The sequence below is a fragment of the Neophocaena asiaeorientalis genome, unplaced genomic scaffold, assembly GCF_003031525.2.
Source record: "Neophocaena asiaeorientalis asiaeorientalis breed wild unplaced genomic scaffold, Neophocaena_asiaeorientalis_V1.1 scaffold196, whole genome shotgun sequence".
Taxonomy (NCBI): Eukaryota; Metazoa; Chordata; class Mammalia; order Artiodactyla; family Phocoenidae; genus Neophocaena; species Neophocaena asiaeorientalis.
The window spans coordinates 2,843,383-2,859,746 of record NW_020173929.1 but is presented as its reverse complement, the minus strand read 5'-3'; the positions used below and the strand labels follow the sequence as shown (position 1 = coordinate 2,859,746).

General features: G+C 47.0%; 1 protein-coding gene across 5 annotated transcripts in view; it reads left to right on the top strand.

The window, feature by feature from the left end:
* The first annotated feature begins 2,730 nt into the window (after nucleotides 1-2,730).
* The window catches only part of ELF5 (E74 like ETS transcription factor 5), a 29,762-nt gene continuing 16,128 nt past the window's right edge, over nucleotides 2,731-16,364 (top strand). For 2 of the 5 annotated variants that reach the window (XM_024752630.1, XM_024752626.1), the window contains exons 1-2: nucleotides 4,782-4,940; nucleotides 9,589-9,713. In XM_024752630.1, coding sequence (XP_024608398.1) covers nucleotides 9,593-9,713 — 121 coding nt within the window. In that variant the 5' untranslated portion in view covers nucleotides 4,782-4,940; nucleotides 9,589-9,592. Of the gene's footprint in view, nucleotides 2,809-4,781; nucleotides 4,941-6,333; nucleotides 6,450-9,588; nucleotides 9,714-16,364 lie in introns of those variants that run through there. The other 3 variants (XM_024752628.1, XM_024752627.1, XM_024752629.1) reach the window with 3 other exon arrangements.

Here is a 16,364-nt window from a genome sequence, read left to right as displayed (position 1 = left end):
TATAGCTTAAGCAGTTGCTTTATTTGGGAAATCCCAGTCTGCTGCCCGTGATTGGTGGTTTTTAATTTCATTTTTTCGGATACGAGCACATTTACAATCAACTCTGGCTTAGGTTTCGGTTTGCTTGCTTGGGTTACCCAGCCATTAAAGCCACCACAGTCAAACGGCCTCCCTGTTTAATTACTTCAACAAATGTCACGGCAGCCCATAGATAACAGAGCAGACACTAGGGCTCTCACCACTTCCCAGCTTTGAACTCATTTAATTCACCCAGCACCCTATAAGGGATGCATTCTTTTTCCCTCAGTTTACAGATGAGGGAACTGGGATGTTAAGGGTAATAAATAAGCTTCCCAGACTTACCCAGCCAGAAAATGGAAAGCCAGGATTCAAACCTATGAAGTCTCCCTCCAGAATCCAGGCTTAGTCACGCTGTGGCTCTTGTAAGCCTAATTCGTGTTACCTGTTATTGCTACGTGGTTGAGACAGCAGAAGGAGGATGGGCTGGAAAGTCTAAAATACTTCATTCCTTCTTCTGCCCCCTTCTGACATTCAACTACAGGTTTTATGAGCTTAGTGTTTAATACCATCCAAGATCTCCACTCCAATCAAATTTAGGTTCAATGTGATAGATAGACTCCATTAGAGTCAAATTCCTCTTTTATTTTGGTTTTATCTTAATCACCCCTTTTATCCACTAGTCCAGAAGCCAGTAATTCCCCACAAAGGCACCCAGATACGCAGTATTACACATTCAGGACCAACAGAGTTTGTTGTCATCACATTCATTGCCAGAAACTTGAAATAGTTGCACCAAGACAGCATAGAAACAAATATAATTTCTCCAAAAGATTCTTTTCTAAAAACGATAGCAGAACAAGATGTTTTCCATGAAAACCTCTCTGCTGAGAAGAACATATGTGTGCGGATACAAACACAAGAAGACTTTCCAAAACTACTGACAAGATGGGAAAGTACCCAATGGTGAGAAACATGGTGTGTACGACCATCCCGGTCCCCTAGATGCTGAGGAGGAAGAAGCAAATCACAGAATTTTAGAGCTCAAAGGAATCTCAATGACCACCTAATCCAGTTCTCTGCAAACTCTTTTCAAGTGCGGATTCTTTTGTTCAAGAGAAATCTTATCCTGAAGATTTGTATAAAAGCTGAGATGCTCTTACTGAATCAGGGAGGAACAGCCCAGAACCTAACCCGCTCTGCTTTCATCCTCTCACCCCCAGCAGCTCTTATGAGGGCTCCAGGGAACCCTTGGGGTTCTTCAGAACACAGTTTGAAAGTCACTATTCTAACCCAACCTCTTCCTTTTACCATCAGGGGAAATGAAGCCCAGAGAAGCTACCTGACTTGCCTGAGGTTACACAGCAAGTCAGCAGCCTAGGCAATCCCCTTATCTTCCTTCCAACACTTTTTCCATGATGACACCTGAGTCTCCTAATGAACTACCTTTTGTTTCTCCAGACTGTATATATGTTTTTGTATGTTTGCACCCGTCCCCAGTGTTCCCAAGAAAACCTAACAAACCAGTCCTTGCTTTCACTCTAAAGCTTGGAGTCTGCAATTTGGACATAAGCTCTTGGCTGCCCAGGAGAGCTGGAAGCACAGGGCAGAAAGGCAGAGGGTTGGCAACGCTGTCCTGAGGCAACCAGGAGACACTCTATTTTCAGCCTGAGTTGGGTTGAGTTTCTGCTCTTACAGGGAAGCAGGTAGTTCTCAGCAAGTCACCTGAGAGCTGACATCCAAGTCAGACCCCAGCCTAGAAGCTGTGGACACCTGACTGAACCGCTAAACCTCTTCATTTCTCCATCCGTAAGGAGGAGAGGAAGGGAGAAAGCCACCACATGGCGTGTTATGTCCAAAGAGGTTAGAAGTTGAATAGCTCATGTGTCCGATGGCCGGTTATGCTTTGTGTGAAAAAGTAGAAGCAAGGCCCAACATTGGTTCTACAAACTGGCTGTTCCCTTCATCTGCTCGGAAGGCATGAGGTCGGAGGAAGTGGTGGAGAGGGGCTTTCTGATTAACGTGCTCCGTCAAAGAAAACACTATGATCACAGCGAAACAAAGGGCTCATTCAGTACTTCACTTGCAGGACCTCATATGACCCCCAGCGCACACAGTGGGTAGGTCCTGCTATTTGCATTAGAGCTAGTTACCTTATTAGCTAGCTAGTTGAGTGATTCAAGGTGACACGACTAGAAAATGATGCACCTAGAATTTGAATTCAAAGTCATCTAGCTGCAAATTCTGTGTTCTTAACCACTGCCCCATCCTACCCTTCCACCTTGCCAAGCTGCGCGGGTGCGGGGCGGGGGGAGGATGACGGGATATCCAAATTCGCAGGACTCTGTCAGCCCAGGAGGGGGGCGGCAGACATGGGCACCACAGCTGGATTCCCAGGGTTTCCCCTCCAGCTTGCCCTAAAGAGAGTTCCCAGCAAACACAGGATCCCAGAAAGCTCCCAGAGGCAAGAATTCTTGGCTTGTTTACTGATTCCCCCGGGTTGCAGGGGGAGGGGGCGGGGTGTGTGTGAGCTGGGCACAAAGGCAGGATAAAGGTAAACTTTCTGCGTGTGAGAACCATTCCCCCCTCCAAGGAGCCGTGTCACACTGTATGTCACCGTCATCAAAGGGGCTGTGCATAAACCTGAAAAACCAAACGGACCTGTCTGTAGGTGTTACTTATATCACAAGGCTACAGGTGCCTTTATTTCCACTGTACGCCGGTGCTGGGAGCGCCCGCCTTCTCTTGCCTTGAAAACCTCCTCTTTGGACCCAGCACCGCTGTCCTCAAGTAAGCACCTTTTCTTTGCTCTTTTGGATGAATTGTAAGGGGTTTCAGGGCTTAGAGGCTCCGGCTGGGGCCTGGGTCTGTAGGTCTGTCCCCAGCTCCAGACTGCCCGCCCTCCTGCCATGTCCATCAGTCACAGTGCCTCCCGGGAGCTGTTTGAGTGGGATTTAACTGCTTACCTGAGAGAGACATTTTTGCATCCTCAGGCTGTGTAGCCAGCCACCCACCACCGCCGTGGTAGCCCCCACTGCCTCTGGATCACTTGATTAAACCAAGGGGAGCTAACTAAGAGAGAATGCATACAGGCACTCTATTCTCTACCCTTCCTAAAGCTAACCTTAGGAAGGGAAGCTGGATTTTACACCAAAAAATATTCAGCTTCAAGGAAAGCCCACCTTCTCCTGCCTAAACGCCTCCTTTTCCCATCGGCCTGCTCATGGACCCCCCCCCCCCCGCACCTTGAAACAGAGAAGATAGCTGCCTTATACAGATTAGGGCGTTTTTCAGGAGATTGTCTTACGTAATAGCTTAAAGGAAACCCGTTCTGCCCTCTCACACCACCTCCATATAGAATGCTTCCAGAAAAGCAATGGTTAGGGTTTTTCCACTGTATTTATTCTCAGACCTCTGCAAAGACTGTAGTATGTGGTGTTCTTGTGCATTCGCCCCCTGCTGGCAGCCACCAGTAGCACATGCTCCCTTCTCCAGCTGGAGCTGGGGACCCACGTTCATTTGGATGTGCTAAGAATTTTACAAACTGGAAAGGTTATCAGACATCATTAGGGACAACCTCTTCGCTTTACAGATGAGGAAACTGAGGCATAGAAAGGTAAAGTGATTTAGGGAGACAGCTTCATGTTTTAGTCTAAAGACGCAGGGAGAGGGATTGTTTGCCCCTCTGAGTGAAAGCTTAAATCTTTTTTCCCCATGTTCTCTGTGAGAATGTTTTTCATGATTCAAGGTGCTGTTGACAAGAGTTTTCACAGATTGGTTTTCTTCTTTTCAAAGAAGTCACCTGAATAGCAACCTTTTAGATATATTGACAATGATTGATTTTCTTCCCCCCCCCCCCACCGCTGGGACAGGAATGGACACACGTATTATGCCTACTCATCTACATATATTATCTAATTTGGTTAAATCCTTGGGATATCCTGAGTATTGTGTTTAAAATCCCCATTTTAGAGATGAGGCATTTTAAAGATGAGCTCAGAGAGGGTCATGGATTTTTACATAACACACTTTGTATAAAACAAAAATAAAGAATAAAAAATACAATTTCGGCAGGCTGAGTAGCAAGAAATGTGTCCCACGTCCCTTGCCTTGTGGGTGGCAGAGGTGGGATTTAAACCCCAGTGGATTTAATCCAAACCAAAGCTGATAAGCTTTGTACTGGAGCCCACAGTAAACTATACGGCGTACCTCCTATGAGTCTTCGCTGAATCTTTAGAAAAACAACGAAAAACAAACTAACTAGCAAACTCCCTACACAAGCCGAAGAAAGATGAGGAATCACTTGGCAAGACGTCAGCAAGGCAGTTCTCACAGCTGCTCTGGTTTCTCCCAGAGCAAACACTCAAGCAGCCAACCCACAATCCTTTAGTAGCAAGTATTGAAATAGTCCAGTGGGTTTTCCTCCATGTGTCCCTTCTTAGGGAGGTCCAAAAGGTGGAAGTGGACCCTGCTTTGCCCGCAGGGCTTGGGACCTGATGGACACTGGGATATCGCTGAGGCTTTAGAGGACAAAAAGCTTTATTTTTCCCAGTGAGATTGCCCAGGTGGTGGGATCAGGGAAGGCCCTCCCTGGCCCCCTTCTCCATGGTTTACACCCTCACAGCCTTGTTCTGCCCAGTGATGTATTAGCGCATAAACAGCCAATGTGTAGGTGCTTCACTGGGTGGATTTTTGGTCACATGCCCGAAGTGAAGTTGATGATCTCTGCCAGGGTCAGGAAGGAATTTTCCTTCTCTGGCTAACTGGCCAAGGCTGGGTGGTTTTCTGCTTCTGCTCTCTCTGGAAGGCTGAGCAGAGGTGCCATGGACACCACACCTGTGACTGCTGCCTCTGACTCGTGTGAGGGCAGGAAACCCACAGGCCTGTCTCTCTGACTGTGTGGACCCTCCCCGTGCACCTTGGTGAGTGAGCCGACTCTCAGAAGGGATAGGAAGCCTCTGCAGGCACTGGGGACCTGAGCGTCCACGCCATTCCCAAAGGTCCAGCCAGCCTTTCTCGTGCATGGAAGAGAACCCACTTGATTCCTCCCCCTTGTGTGGAATGTGCTTGACCCCTTCCTACTTATTAGGCAGTTAGAATGTGGACTACACTTTGGGGAAACTGATTCCTACTGCCGTGGGTCTGTGGATGGGCCATGAGTGAGGGTCCAGAGTACTTAAGGCGCCTGGCTAGCCCAGGCAAAGAATGTCCAGAGTCCACAGTGGGCATAGGAGGAAAGGGAGAAGAGAAAATTGGGGGAATTTTTAGAGCTAAAAGTTTCATCTCTGTAGTGATTGAATTGTACTCCAGTTTGGTGGGCTTACTTGACTGCACCATCCAACTACACCACCGTATATATGCGTGTGCGTATGCATGCACACGTGTGGATGTGTCGGCCCACTCCAGTGGGTTCCTGCAGAAAGTCACGCAGCTGGGGCAGGTCTTGGAGTCCACCTCATCAGTGTGTCCATTTAGCAGATGAAGAACTGAGGCTCGGCAAGGAGCAAGTATATGACTCCCAGCCCAGTGCTCTTTCTGTGATGACAAACCAGCCAGCCCCTCAAAAAACAAAAATGTGTGGTTAGAACAGCAGGCCTAGGACCCTCCCTAGACATCCCTTCTTGTCCTGCTGCTGCTTCTGGTTCTAACACAGTGCTTCTCAACCTTTTTTTTCTTCATCACCCCCTCTAGGGAGCCTTTTTAGATCATTGTTTCTTAATCGTACCCCTTCCATGAAATGTTAATATCACAGATTTACTATTTATCATTTACGTACTATGGCCTTTTGGAGGGTCATAAAGGATTATAATGGCTAAGATTTTTCTGACCCTCAAGAACCAATTTTTTCCCTCTAGGGTCACTGTCCCCCCCACTGGGAATACATATTCTAACTTCAGGCCTGGCCTTACAAATCACTGGGCACCAACGTCTTCACTGAGAAGAGGGTCCTCAAATAGCTGTTCTCTCCCACCACCCTGTTCCCCCTACACTGAAGAAATCTTAAGGGCTAAAATGTTCAATTATTAAAAGGACCATAGAGAGCCTAAGAAGCTGGGCTGCGGAATACAAAGCAGCCATTATTCCCAAACTTTCGCACCTAGAGCCCACTGGCTAAGTGGCCGAGGTCTCTTGTGGAGAATCCAGAGTTAATAACACTCCGTCCTCCCACTGCAATAGCAAAAAAAAAAAAAAAAGCTGCTGCCTTTTATAAAACACATCTTTCCACAAAGCAAAAGATAATTACAGAAGAAAAATGCATGTTGTACACCTGAAGACAGCCCTTTAAGAAAACTTGATGGATATAATTTGCCATAGAAGAACCACCAAAGGGAATCAGATACAGACGGTGCTGTGTACAGCCCTGGAGAGATTACAGAGCAAGCCAGTGGGTTGGTGCAAAAAGAAGAAAAAAAAAGAAGTCTTTAAAGGAGGTAAATATCGTACTGGTCAAAAATATTCCTAATTTTTATATGATCAAATTCAATTTACCAAATGACTTTTGAGAGCTTTGCTAGGCAGAGATGAGGAAGAGTGCACTCCTACTGTCACGTTAGGTATCTGGAGGATTCCTAATTGACATCGAAGACCTGGGAACTGTTTTCTATTTTCCTCCACATGGAGGCCACCTCTCCTTTCTCCAAGCCTAGCAGTGAAGGTCATGTCAGAGGCCTGCCATTCTCTTCCTCCGTTTTCTGAGCCTCCAGCCCAGAAGGGCAGGGGGCATTTTTACCTTGAGCCCTCACTTAAGAGAACTTTTCTGGGGTCATGTCCAGAAAGAAGAAGGGGCTTTGAGCTCCAGGGGCCCTTCCCTCCTTCATAATCTCCCACCCCCATCCCTCTTCATCCAGCCACCTGCTCTGGATATAAAACCAATCAATCCGTGGGAAAATCAGAGTCCAAACCCAGGCAGCCTTGACTTCTGTTTGATATGGCTCGCAGCGGGAGATCTAAGAACGTGATAATCTGCTGGGCACGTTAACCCTCTCTGGGCACCAGGAAGGAGGCTTCCTAGTGCGGTCTGGTGAACCTTTGATGACGCCCAGAGAGGGTGCCTACATGTGAGAATTTGAACTCAGTTATTTATCTACGTCTGGAGCACAGTTCTCATGCACATCTGATAGTGATGATGATAGATAGATAGATTTGCAAACATCCCCAAAGAACTGATCTTTGATTCTGGAACCACACAATCCCTGCCTCTCTCGGTACTGAGGTCCTATTTGACGTGTAATTGAACCTGGGATGCGTCTGTGAACAGATGAGGCTGTGAGTGTTTTTAGAAAGGGAAGCAGATGGGTTGGAAAAAAACTTAAGAATTCTGTATACCATAACGCTGTGTGACTTTGACAAAGTTACACAAATTTCCTGGGCCTTAACTTTCTCAGCTGTAAAATGGGTGCAGGGAAAGATTAGACCAACTCAGTACTTTCCAACATGCGGTATTCCGACCACTCATGATACGTGAGATAAATCTGGTCAGGTGTAGGCAAACTTTTTCTTAAAGCACTAGATAGTAAATATTTTAGGATTTGCAGGCCTAAAGGCAAAAATCAAGTACATTATGTGTGTACTTACATAACCATTTAATATGTAACCATTTAAAAATGTAAAATCATTTTTAGCTGTGGGCCATTCAAAAATAGGTAGTGGGCTAGATTGTGCCTGTAGGCTGTAGTTCGTGAACCTCTGATCTAGGCGGTGCACGGATGACTAATTTTTATTTCAATGCTTATGTCTTTATTTTTATGTATGTGAAACGAATACCGACCTTCCACTTACAGTGGTGATGTAAAGTTTTCCTTTTAAATAAATGTGGTTATGTTAAAATAAAAAGGGAAGTGATTTTTTAAAATATATTAAGGAAGTTATCATGGTGGCAGGCAAATGACTAAAGCTTGGGAAACACTGGACGAGATGATTGATAAGCTCCTGGCCATCTAAAATTCCATGCACTTAACAACCTGGAATCTAGTCTTTGCTTTGACACTTCCCAGCTTTGTGATTTTTGAGCTGCTGTGTCCCCTTTGCAGAAGGGAGTAGAACCACGCTATCTCATCAACATTATTGCGATAATCATAATAGAAGTTGGGTGAACAGATTTTTCTAATTCACCAAACATGAATTCATTTTTTTCTGAATTGTGGGAATATGGGAAACAGCAAAAGGAAACTTGAAAGACGAGACTGGTGGGGCAAGAATGCTTATGAGTAGAAGCCCCAGCCCATTTTTTTCTATCCCCTTTCCAGCCTCGACCAGTCATCTTCTCCCAAAGCTTCCCACTCGCCAGTATGCGCAATTAGGTTCATGACTTCTTAAACAGACCCACCTGCGTTGTCACCCAAACTCCCAGCACCTGCCACCTGGGTGCTCTGCGGCGTGTTACCTGGAATCTCAGAGCGCCCATCCCTCATCTATAAAAACAGAACCCACACCAGAAACTGTCTCAGAGTGGTTGCCCTGGGGACACCATGAATAATGAACGCAAACTGCTCAGCCCAGAGCCCTCAGTGAAGCAAGTGTGTTACAATTATCACAGGTCTTCACTCTCTTATCCAAAACCCTGAGGCGAGATGTGCTGAAGAGTTCAGAATTCTTCAGGTATTAAGAAGGTGCCACAGGGTATATACTGCAGAGCACAGAATGCCCCTCTCAAGGTATTGGCTGCTAGGACTGCTTAAATGCGTTAATATTTCTGTATTGTATCATATGAATATTGATCAAGTGGAACAAATAAAACTATAGCTATAGGTATAAAACTACAGAGCATATCTATAGTTGTATACGTTTAATAAATGTATAGTATTTAGTTTATATACATATATAGAAGTAGAGATATAATATATATTATAATTATATATAAAAATTTTATAACATCAATTCAGGACTGTTTTTGCTGGGAAATAAGTTGGAACCACACATACACACACACACACAAACACACACACACACAAATATACTTTCAGTTTCAGAGCTTTTGGATTTCAGAATTGTGGATTAGTGTTTGTGGGCATATTCATTTATAATAACTCTTGCCCTGTTTTCAGAAGTATACATATATTTTTTTGGCCACGCACCATGCGGCATGCGGATCTTAGTTCCCCAACCAGGGATCAAACCCCTGCCCCCTGCAGTGGAAGCGTGGAGTCTTAACCACTGGACTGCCAGGGAAGTCCCAGAAGTATATTTTTAGACATTATAATCCAGTTCAGGGCTCAGGTGTGAGAGAATAGGAAAAGTAAAGAAAGAACATTATTATATAATAAAAGCCTTCATCCTCCAATCCCAGCTTTGCCACTTACTGGCCATGTTACCTGGACAATTGTCTCAACCCCTCTGCCTCAGTTTTCTCATCTATAAAATGGGGATATACACACAAACCTCACAGGAGGTGGCATGGATTAAAAAATGTCACCATGGAAAGCACTTAGAGGGGTGCCTGGCTCCTGGGAGACTGTATGTTTGTAAGCGTTTGCCGTCATTACTAAAAACCAAGTGTCGCCCTGCTGGGGGCTCCTACAGTGTGGCTTTCTTCCTTCATCCGCCTCCTCACAGCCTCTCCTGCCGTTACAGGGTGATGTTGGACTCAGTGACACACAGCACCTTCCTGCCCAACGCGTCCTTCTGCGACCCCCTGATGTCGTGGACTGACCTGTTCAGCAGTGAAGAGTATTATCCTGCCTTTGAGCATCAGACAGGTGTGTACGTCTGGAGAAGCTCATCTGAGCTGGGACAGACTGGGGCAGGAGGTGGTGCTGGCCTCAGGCGGGTGACAATGCCATGCTGGGGGCCTGAAAATGCCAGCTCTCACCAGTGTTAAGGGCAGAGGGTCACAGGAGACCCAGGCGGGAGGAAGGGCCGCTTCTGAGGAGAGAAAAGCACTGGAATCCTCGCCCCAACCTTTTCTCAGCTCTGTGGGCTTGGGGAACTCCACTAACCTCTCTGAGCCTTATTTTGCTAATGGGTAAAAGGGAGATGATAACACCAATCTCTTGGAGTTATTATATTTAAACAATGTAATAGAAAGAAACCCTTAGCCCGAAGCCTAGTACACTGTGATTGTTTGATCATTGTGGCTTTAGCCAACGTTTGCTAACTACTAGCTATGCCCCAGACTCTGTACCAAACACCTGTCTCTTCTTTATTGAAGCCCTAGGAGAAATTACTAATTATTATTCCCATTTTATAGATGAAGAAACTGAGGCACAGAGAAGTTACATGACCTGCCCAAGGTCTCACAGTTAGTTAAGTTTCATGCAAGTTGACTTGAGCGTCTGCACTCTTAACTCTCTTACATGTTCATCTTATAAATGACGTAATGCTGTGATTATTGGTATTAATATTGTAGATAGTCTCTGAGCTTCTATTTCCTTATCCCTAAAGCAGGGATGATGAGAATTACTGTGAAGATTAAGGGAGCCAAACTGTGAAATATATAGCCTGACACCAAGCAAGTGCTCAGTAAACAGGAGTGTCCTTGCTGTCCCCCAGGCTGCCCTCCCCACACTTCCTCCTCTCCTAGTCCAGTTTTCTCCTCCTAAGAAGGAAGCACGGGGCCTTGTGCAAGCCCCATGCCAAAGGGAGGCCAGCTGAGCTTTGCCCCAGAAACCCTCTGTGGGCCTCTGTCCCCAGGTGCTTGGGTGACTACACATCACAGCTGTGTAGTCTGGCTGACTGCTAGCACGGCAGGTGCATGCCCCGCAGAGGGTGATGCAAGCACTGATCGAGCCCTCAGGCCTCACCACCCAGCCTTGACCCTGTGTGCTCCGGCCCAGCAGGGCCCACACTCAGGGTCAGGAGGCCAGCAGCCTCCGGAAGAGGCCAGGCCTCTGAGGACACTGTGAAATGTCCATCTCAAGGAGCCCCTGCCTCCAGGCCAGAGACCAGTTGCACAGACAGACCTGAGACACATACTTACAAATCGAATCCCACACCATCCCCCAACCTCACACACGACACACTTGTACGTATGACATCGCTCACTCTCACCGGGGTCCAGATAATTGCACATGGACCTGAGTCATCCAGCCGCACATTGTAATTCTCCTTCAGGCCTAAGGAGCACCTTGTTTCCAAGAAAGACAATGAGGAATGTACTCGATCTCCCCTACACTCATTATTTGGTCAAGGGGCTAAATTTGAAGGAGGAAAACGAAGGCTTTCGAGTCCCTGTCCCTTCCCCATGTGTCCCACAATGGTGGAGCCCAGCTCCTGTCCCTTCTCTCCATCCATGCATAACCCAGAGCTGCCATCCTGGGAGCCTCCTCTTCCTGCCTCTTCTACCAGGGGGCATCAGAGCAGGATGGGAGGGGGTGGCCTCAGCCGCCTACCCCGTGCAATGTTCCAGGAGCTTCTGTAGTTGTCAAGAGCTCGGACTTTGGAGCCAGGTGTCCTAAATATGAAGAGCGGCTCTGCTATTTAATAACTGCAACACCTTACCCTCTCATGCCTCAGTTTTCTCATCTCTAAAGTGGAGATAGCAGTAATGTCTATCTCGCAGACTTGTGAGGGTGAAATGAGTTAATAGGTGTGAAGTGTCTGGGACATGGCAGGCACACAGAAAGCACACACAAGTGTGTAAAGATGAAGGATGAGTTTCAGTTTGGGTTGAAGAAGCAGCTCTGGAGATGGATAGTGGCGATGTTTGCACAACACTGTGAATATACTTAATGCCACTGAACTGTGCATTTAAAAAGTACGGACCCAGCTTTCTCCTGTCTGAGGCCTCTGCATCTCCATCGGTGTAATGAGGGATTGGACCAGGTCCTTGCTAGGATCCCTTCCTGAAGCGTCTCTGATTCCTGCATCAGGCAACATCACAGAGGTAGACTTCATCCCCCACCACCCATTGGGAGACTAGAAATTCCCACCAAGATGTGAAGACAGAATACCCTCCGAGAGCGGCCCAGCTTCCTGACATTCCCCGAGGGAGGAGCCAGGCTTTGGGCCGGCCCTCTGGCCCTCTGGCCCGACTTCAGAAGGAGCCGAGTGTCTCTGAGCTCATAAAGGTCAAGGTTGGGTGTGAAAATTTAGTCTCAAATGAGGACCCGGGCTCCCCGAGTCCCACTGGTGGGAGGAATGCCCTGCAGTGCCTTCTGTCTTTTTGTCACCCCAAGAGGTGACACATGGGTCTGAGTGTCTGCAAAAACCTTCTCTGAGAGGGATGCGTCAGGGGAGAGCCAGGTTCTCCTCCAGACACTGCTCCGCCATCTGTCCTAAGGTCCTTGCCCACCTCCCAGGAAATTCCAGCTTGAATTCAGGGTTGTCCCAATGGCAGCTTCCTGTTTGGGTCTGAGGTCAAGGGCTGGTGCTGGCATCTACCAGCCCCATGACCCTGGGCAGGTTTTCCCGAACATCTCTGAGATATGCTCTCCTCAGCTGAAACGGCATCCACCTCCCAGCGTTGGGAGGATTGACTGAGATTCCACATATAACGTGTTTAGCAAAGCACCCGGCACTTGGCAAGCGGTCACTGTAGCCAGGACACCTCATGACTCCCTCACAGCTGGTGGATAAATAGCTTTCTCTCTGCTCGCTTCACTTTTCATATTGAACAAAAGCAGCCCGGGTCTCCATCTCAGTCTTTCCAATTCAGAATGTTGGCAGCTTAGACACTTTGAGACCAAAGGGAGAGAAAGGGAGAAAGAAACGATGTGCCCGCTGGATCAATGATGTCCGTGAGAGTGCAGGGAGGAATACGCAACCTAGCTGGGATAACCAGCTGCTTACTGCCTCTTAACTGGCTTTAGCAGAGGGCAGCTGAATCTGTGTCCGGCGTGTGTTAGGTGCGCAGCATCTGGCCTGTCTTAGAAGCAGCACAGCCTGCTACACGGCAGGCTGGCGAGTGAGCAGTCACAGACTGCAGAATGTTCTAGAATAGCATGTGCTAACCCTGGCCTTCCCTTCAGCTTTTAAAGTAAAGAGTTACAGATACTGGAAAATGTTATCAAAGAGGGACGTAGGGGGGAAGGGCATAAATTTCACAAGCATGTGATATTTTGAAGAGATTATTTCTCCAGTCGAGTTCCAGTCGCCAAGCATCTGACAAGCCATGGAATTCCCTGATCTCACCCCTACTTTCTGGAACTCCATCCTGACCTTCACACACCCACACACCCCTCCCCTGATTGCCGAGGTGGCCAGGCCAACACTCAGTAGGCCTTGGCTTTCGGATCTTCCTTCTACTTTGCGGCAGAGGTTGAGGCAGCTCTAGGGGTTCCCAGGAGGTCCCTCGGGGACCTGCAGTGACAGCTGAGAAGGACAAGCTTTAGGTCCCCCTCCCCACCTCCCTCCCTCACTTTGATTCGGAAGATATACAGCATAGTGGTTACTAAGGCTTGGCTGCAGGAACTGGAATCTGCCTGTATGACCTCCTCCTCGCTCAGCCACTTACTCGTTGTGTGACCTCAGGAAGGGATTTCACCATTCTTTGCCTTACTTTCATCATTTACTTTGTAAAATAAGCTCCGTGATCTAGGACCTCATAGCACCATGTTGAGGATGACATGAGAAAACTCAAGGAGTGTAGCATGGTAACGGGCACGTACTAAGTGCTCAACAAATATGTTAGCAATGGGAGATTTTATTTGAAGACAGAACTGTTTCTTAAAAAAGAAAACAAGGTGCAAAACCCTGATCTTGGATATCAACAACCAGAGGATCAGGAAGAGAGGCATCTGGGTCTCACAGGGGCTTTTCTTAGGCAAGACTCCGGTTCAGGGTATAGAAGTTTGAGATCAGACATGAGAGAGAGTCTAGGAACTTCTAAATCGAAACCAGATAATGAAATACAAAATCATTGGAAAGCCTAAGGTGAGCCCCGTGGCGGTAGTCACACCCCAGGACACCCCCAAGGAGAGACCTCACCATCAGCCACCTCCGGCCTCTCCCACATGCATCCAAGCCTTTGGGCAGCTGTGGCCCCAGGACGGCTCAGGGCTTGGTGCTCTCTGCCCCTTTCTAACCACACTCCCATGGCCTCGGCTCTCTGCGGATACCCAGCCAGCCCTTCTCGTCTCTTCTCCACCCAGTTTCTTACACTGCTCCAGGCTTTTTTTTTTCCATCTCATGGTCTAAATCATTCCACAGGCTTGGAAGAAGAGCCAAGAAGGACTATTGGATGGGGCTAGACCAGCTCAGGAGGGAAACCTAGAAGCAATATATCATTTCAGATCTCTCCTCATAAAGTCCTTCCTTTCAGTGACAAAGCCACAATCGATGGTGCCCGGCGCTATCCAGTCCACTCCCTGGCCTCTTCAGCGCTGTTCCAGGCAAAAGACTTTCCCAATTCCCAATGCTAATAAATCATGCTAATTGTGGTCCAGTCCGTCTAACTCAGGCCTCCTCTGACCCAAACTGTCTGCCTCGCTCTCACTGAGTTTTGGGTTGCTTTGTTCTGCTTGTCCCTCAGCTAGACTCAGGCCCCGGTGGAGATGGCCTCATTTCCCTGAGAACAAATGTCATCCCAAAATAATAGCTAATTACAAGTGACATATGGAAAGCTTCCTGTCGTTCAGATAACTGGGCTAAGTTCTTTACATGCATCATTTCTCTTCCATTTCGTAGCAAACTCCCTAAGAGGTAGGCACTATTATTATTCCTGTTTTATAGATGAAGGAGGCTGAGGTCCAGAGAGGTTAGGAAACTTTGTTAGGATTGCACAGCTAACAAGTTGAGGAAATGCAATTAACGTAGTGGTGTGAGTAGCCCTGATATTAACAAGTATAAATGGGTGGTATTTAATGGGCACTTGCTACCTGCCTGTCCTTTTCCAAGCACTTTCCACGTATTGATTCACCTAATCTTTTTAACAGCATTATGGGGTACGTCCTAGTGTTCCCATTTTGCTGAGGGAGTGAGAACAAGAAACAGATGCCCTTGGAGACCCTCTTAGGGTCCCTAGGAGGCAGGACCACTAAGTGTGAGATCACACACCCTTTCAGCTTTTAGGGGGAATCCAAATATCAAGAGCCCTGGTTTCAAGTTCTAGAACAGTGATATTCAAGGAGCCTTCTGGGGCTAAGGAGGGGAAGCCATATAGTACCTTCCCCTAACTCCCAGCAAAGCAGCACTGCTTTTTTTCCAGAGAAGTTTCAATTTGAAGAAAATACTATTCGACTAAAAAAGTTTAAAAGCCTTAGCATGCCCGCTGTAAACAATAGTCCTGAAGGAGACAACCGTCCAGAAGCTTGTGAAGTTCTTCCTCACAAAGTCACTGCCAGGAGCGAGCCAGCCTTGGAAGAGTTTTGACTGACCCTCAGAGTGGTTTTTAAAAATTAAATAAGTCAGCACTTAAAAATCAAGAGATTTCACATAACATCTGGGCTTGGCAACACAGGGCCCACCTTCCTGCCTGGCAACAGCCAATTGGAGCTGGGCCACCACTGTCCCCTTGGCATGAACTTGCCCATTCCCACTGTCCCCATCGGGGGCCACTTTGGGCATTGACATACCCTGCTGACCCTGTGGGAATCTGAGTGTGCCAGCCAGCTCCAAAACATAAGGCCTCCCTCCAAATTTCACTGCATCCCAGGTTATAGCATCGGTTGTGAGCATTTCCTCCCAGAATTGCTGAAAACTCCCTTTAGCCCCTTAATTCTTCTTCCCAATGCAGCTAGCCCTTAAACAAGTGTCCTGACCTACTTCCGACTTCAAAGGAGCTGGCCAAGGCTGCTGTTTAATCGTGGCCTGCGGACCTTTGGATTAAGTCTACCAGGTACAGGACATCATCCGTACCCAACTGGTAAACATAGGCAGAAGGGCCTCATAGCTCAGCTTCTCCAAAAAGTCTAAATTATTTTGTGAATAGTAAACACATTGAGGCAAACACTTTACATTTCCAGACAATACAGCCTGTTAAAGATAACATATCCTCTGGGTGTATCACCCTGTCTTGTATTTTCCCTGAGTTCATCTCTTCCGAGTAGTGAAAGGGTCTCCATGTCATTCAAACACTGTCATCAACAGTCTCTCTATCCTTCTGATTTTTCAAACCTAGATTATATACGTACATAATATATATATGCAATATATATAAATAAATACACGTAAAATATATAACAATACAGACACATACTATATAAATATTTATATAAACTATGTGCATATATGTTAATATATTTATATATATATACACCTTCATTGGAATTGTTGAGTCAGTCTTCCAGATGTGTGTCCAGTCTGGTCCTTGCCAGCCAAGAAGAGTGAGGCAAAGGTGATGCAAACTTCCCACGTCCAAAGGTGGAAGAGTTGGTGGAGGCCTAACCCCCTTACCGACCAGCCGCGTGGCCTGAGTCACGTAACCTCTCAGAACTTCAGTTTCCTCCCTGTGAAGTGAAGATAATAAGTGG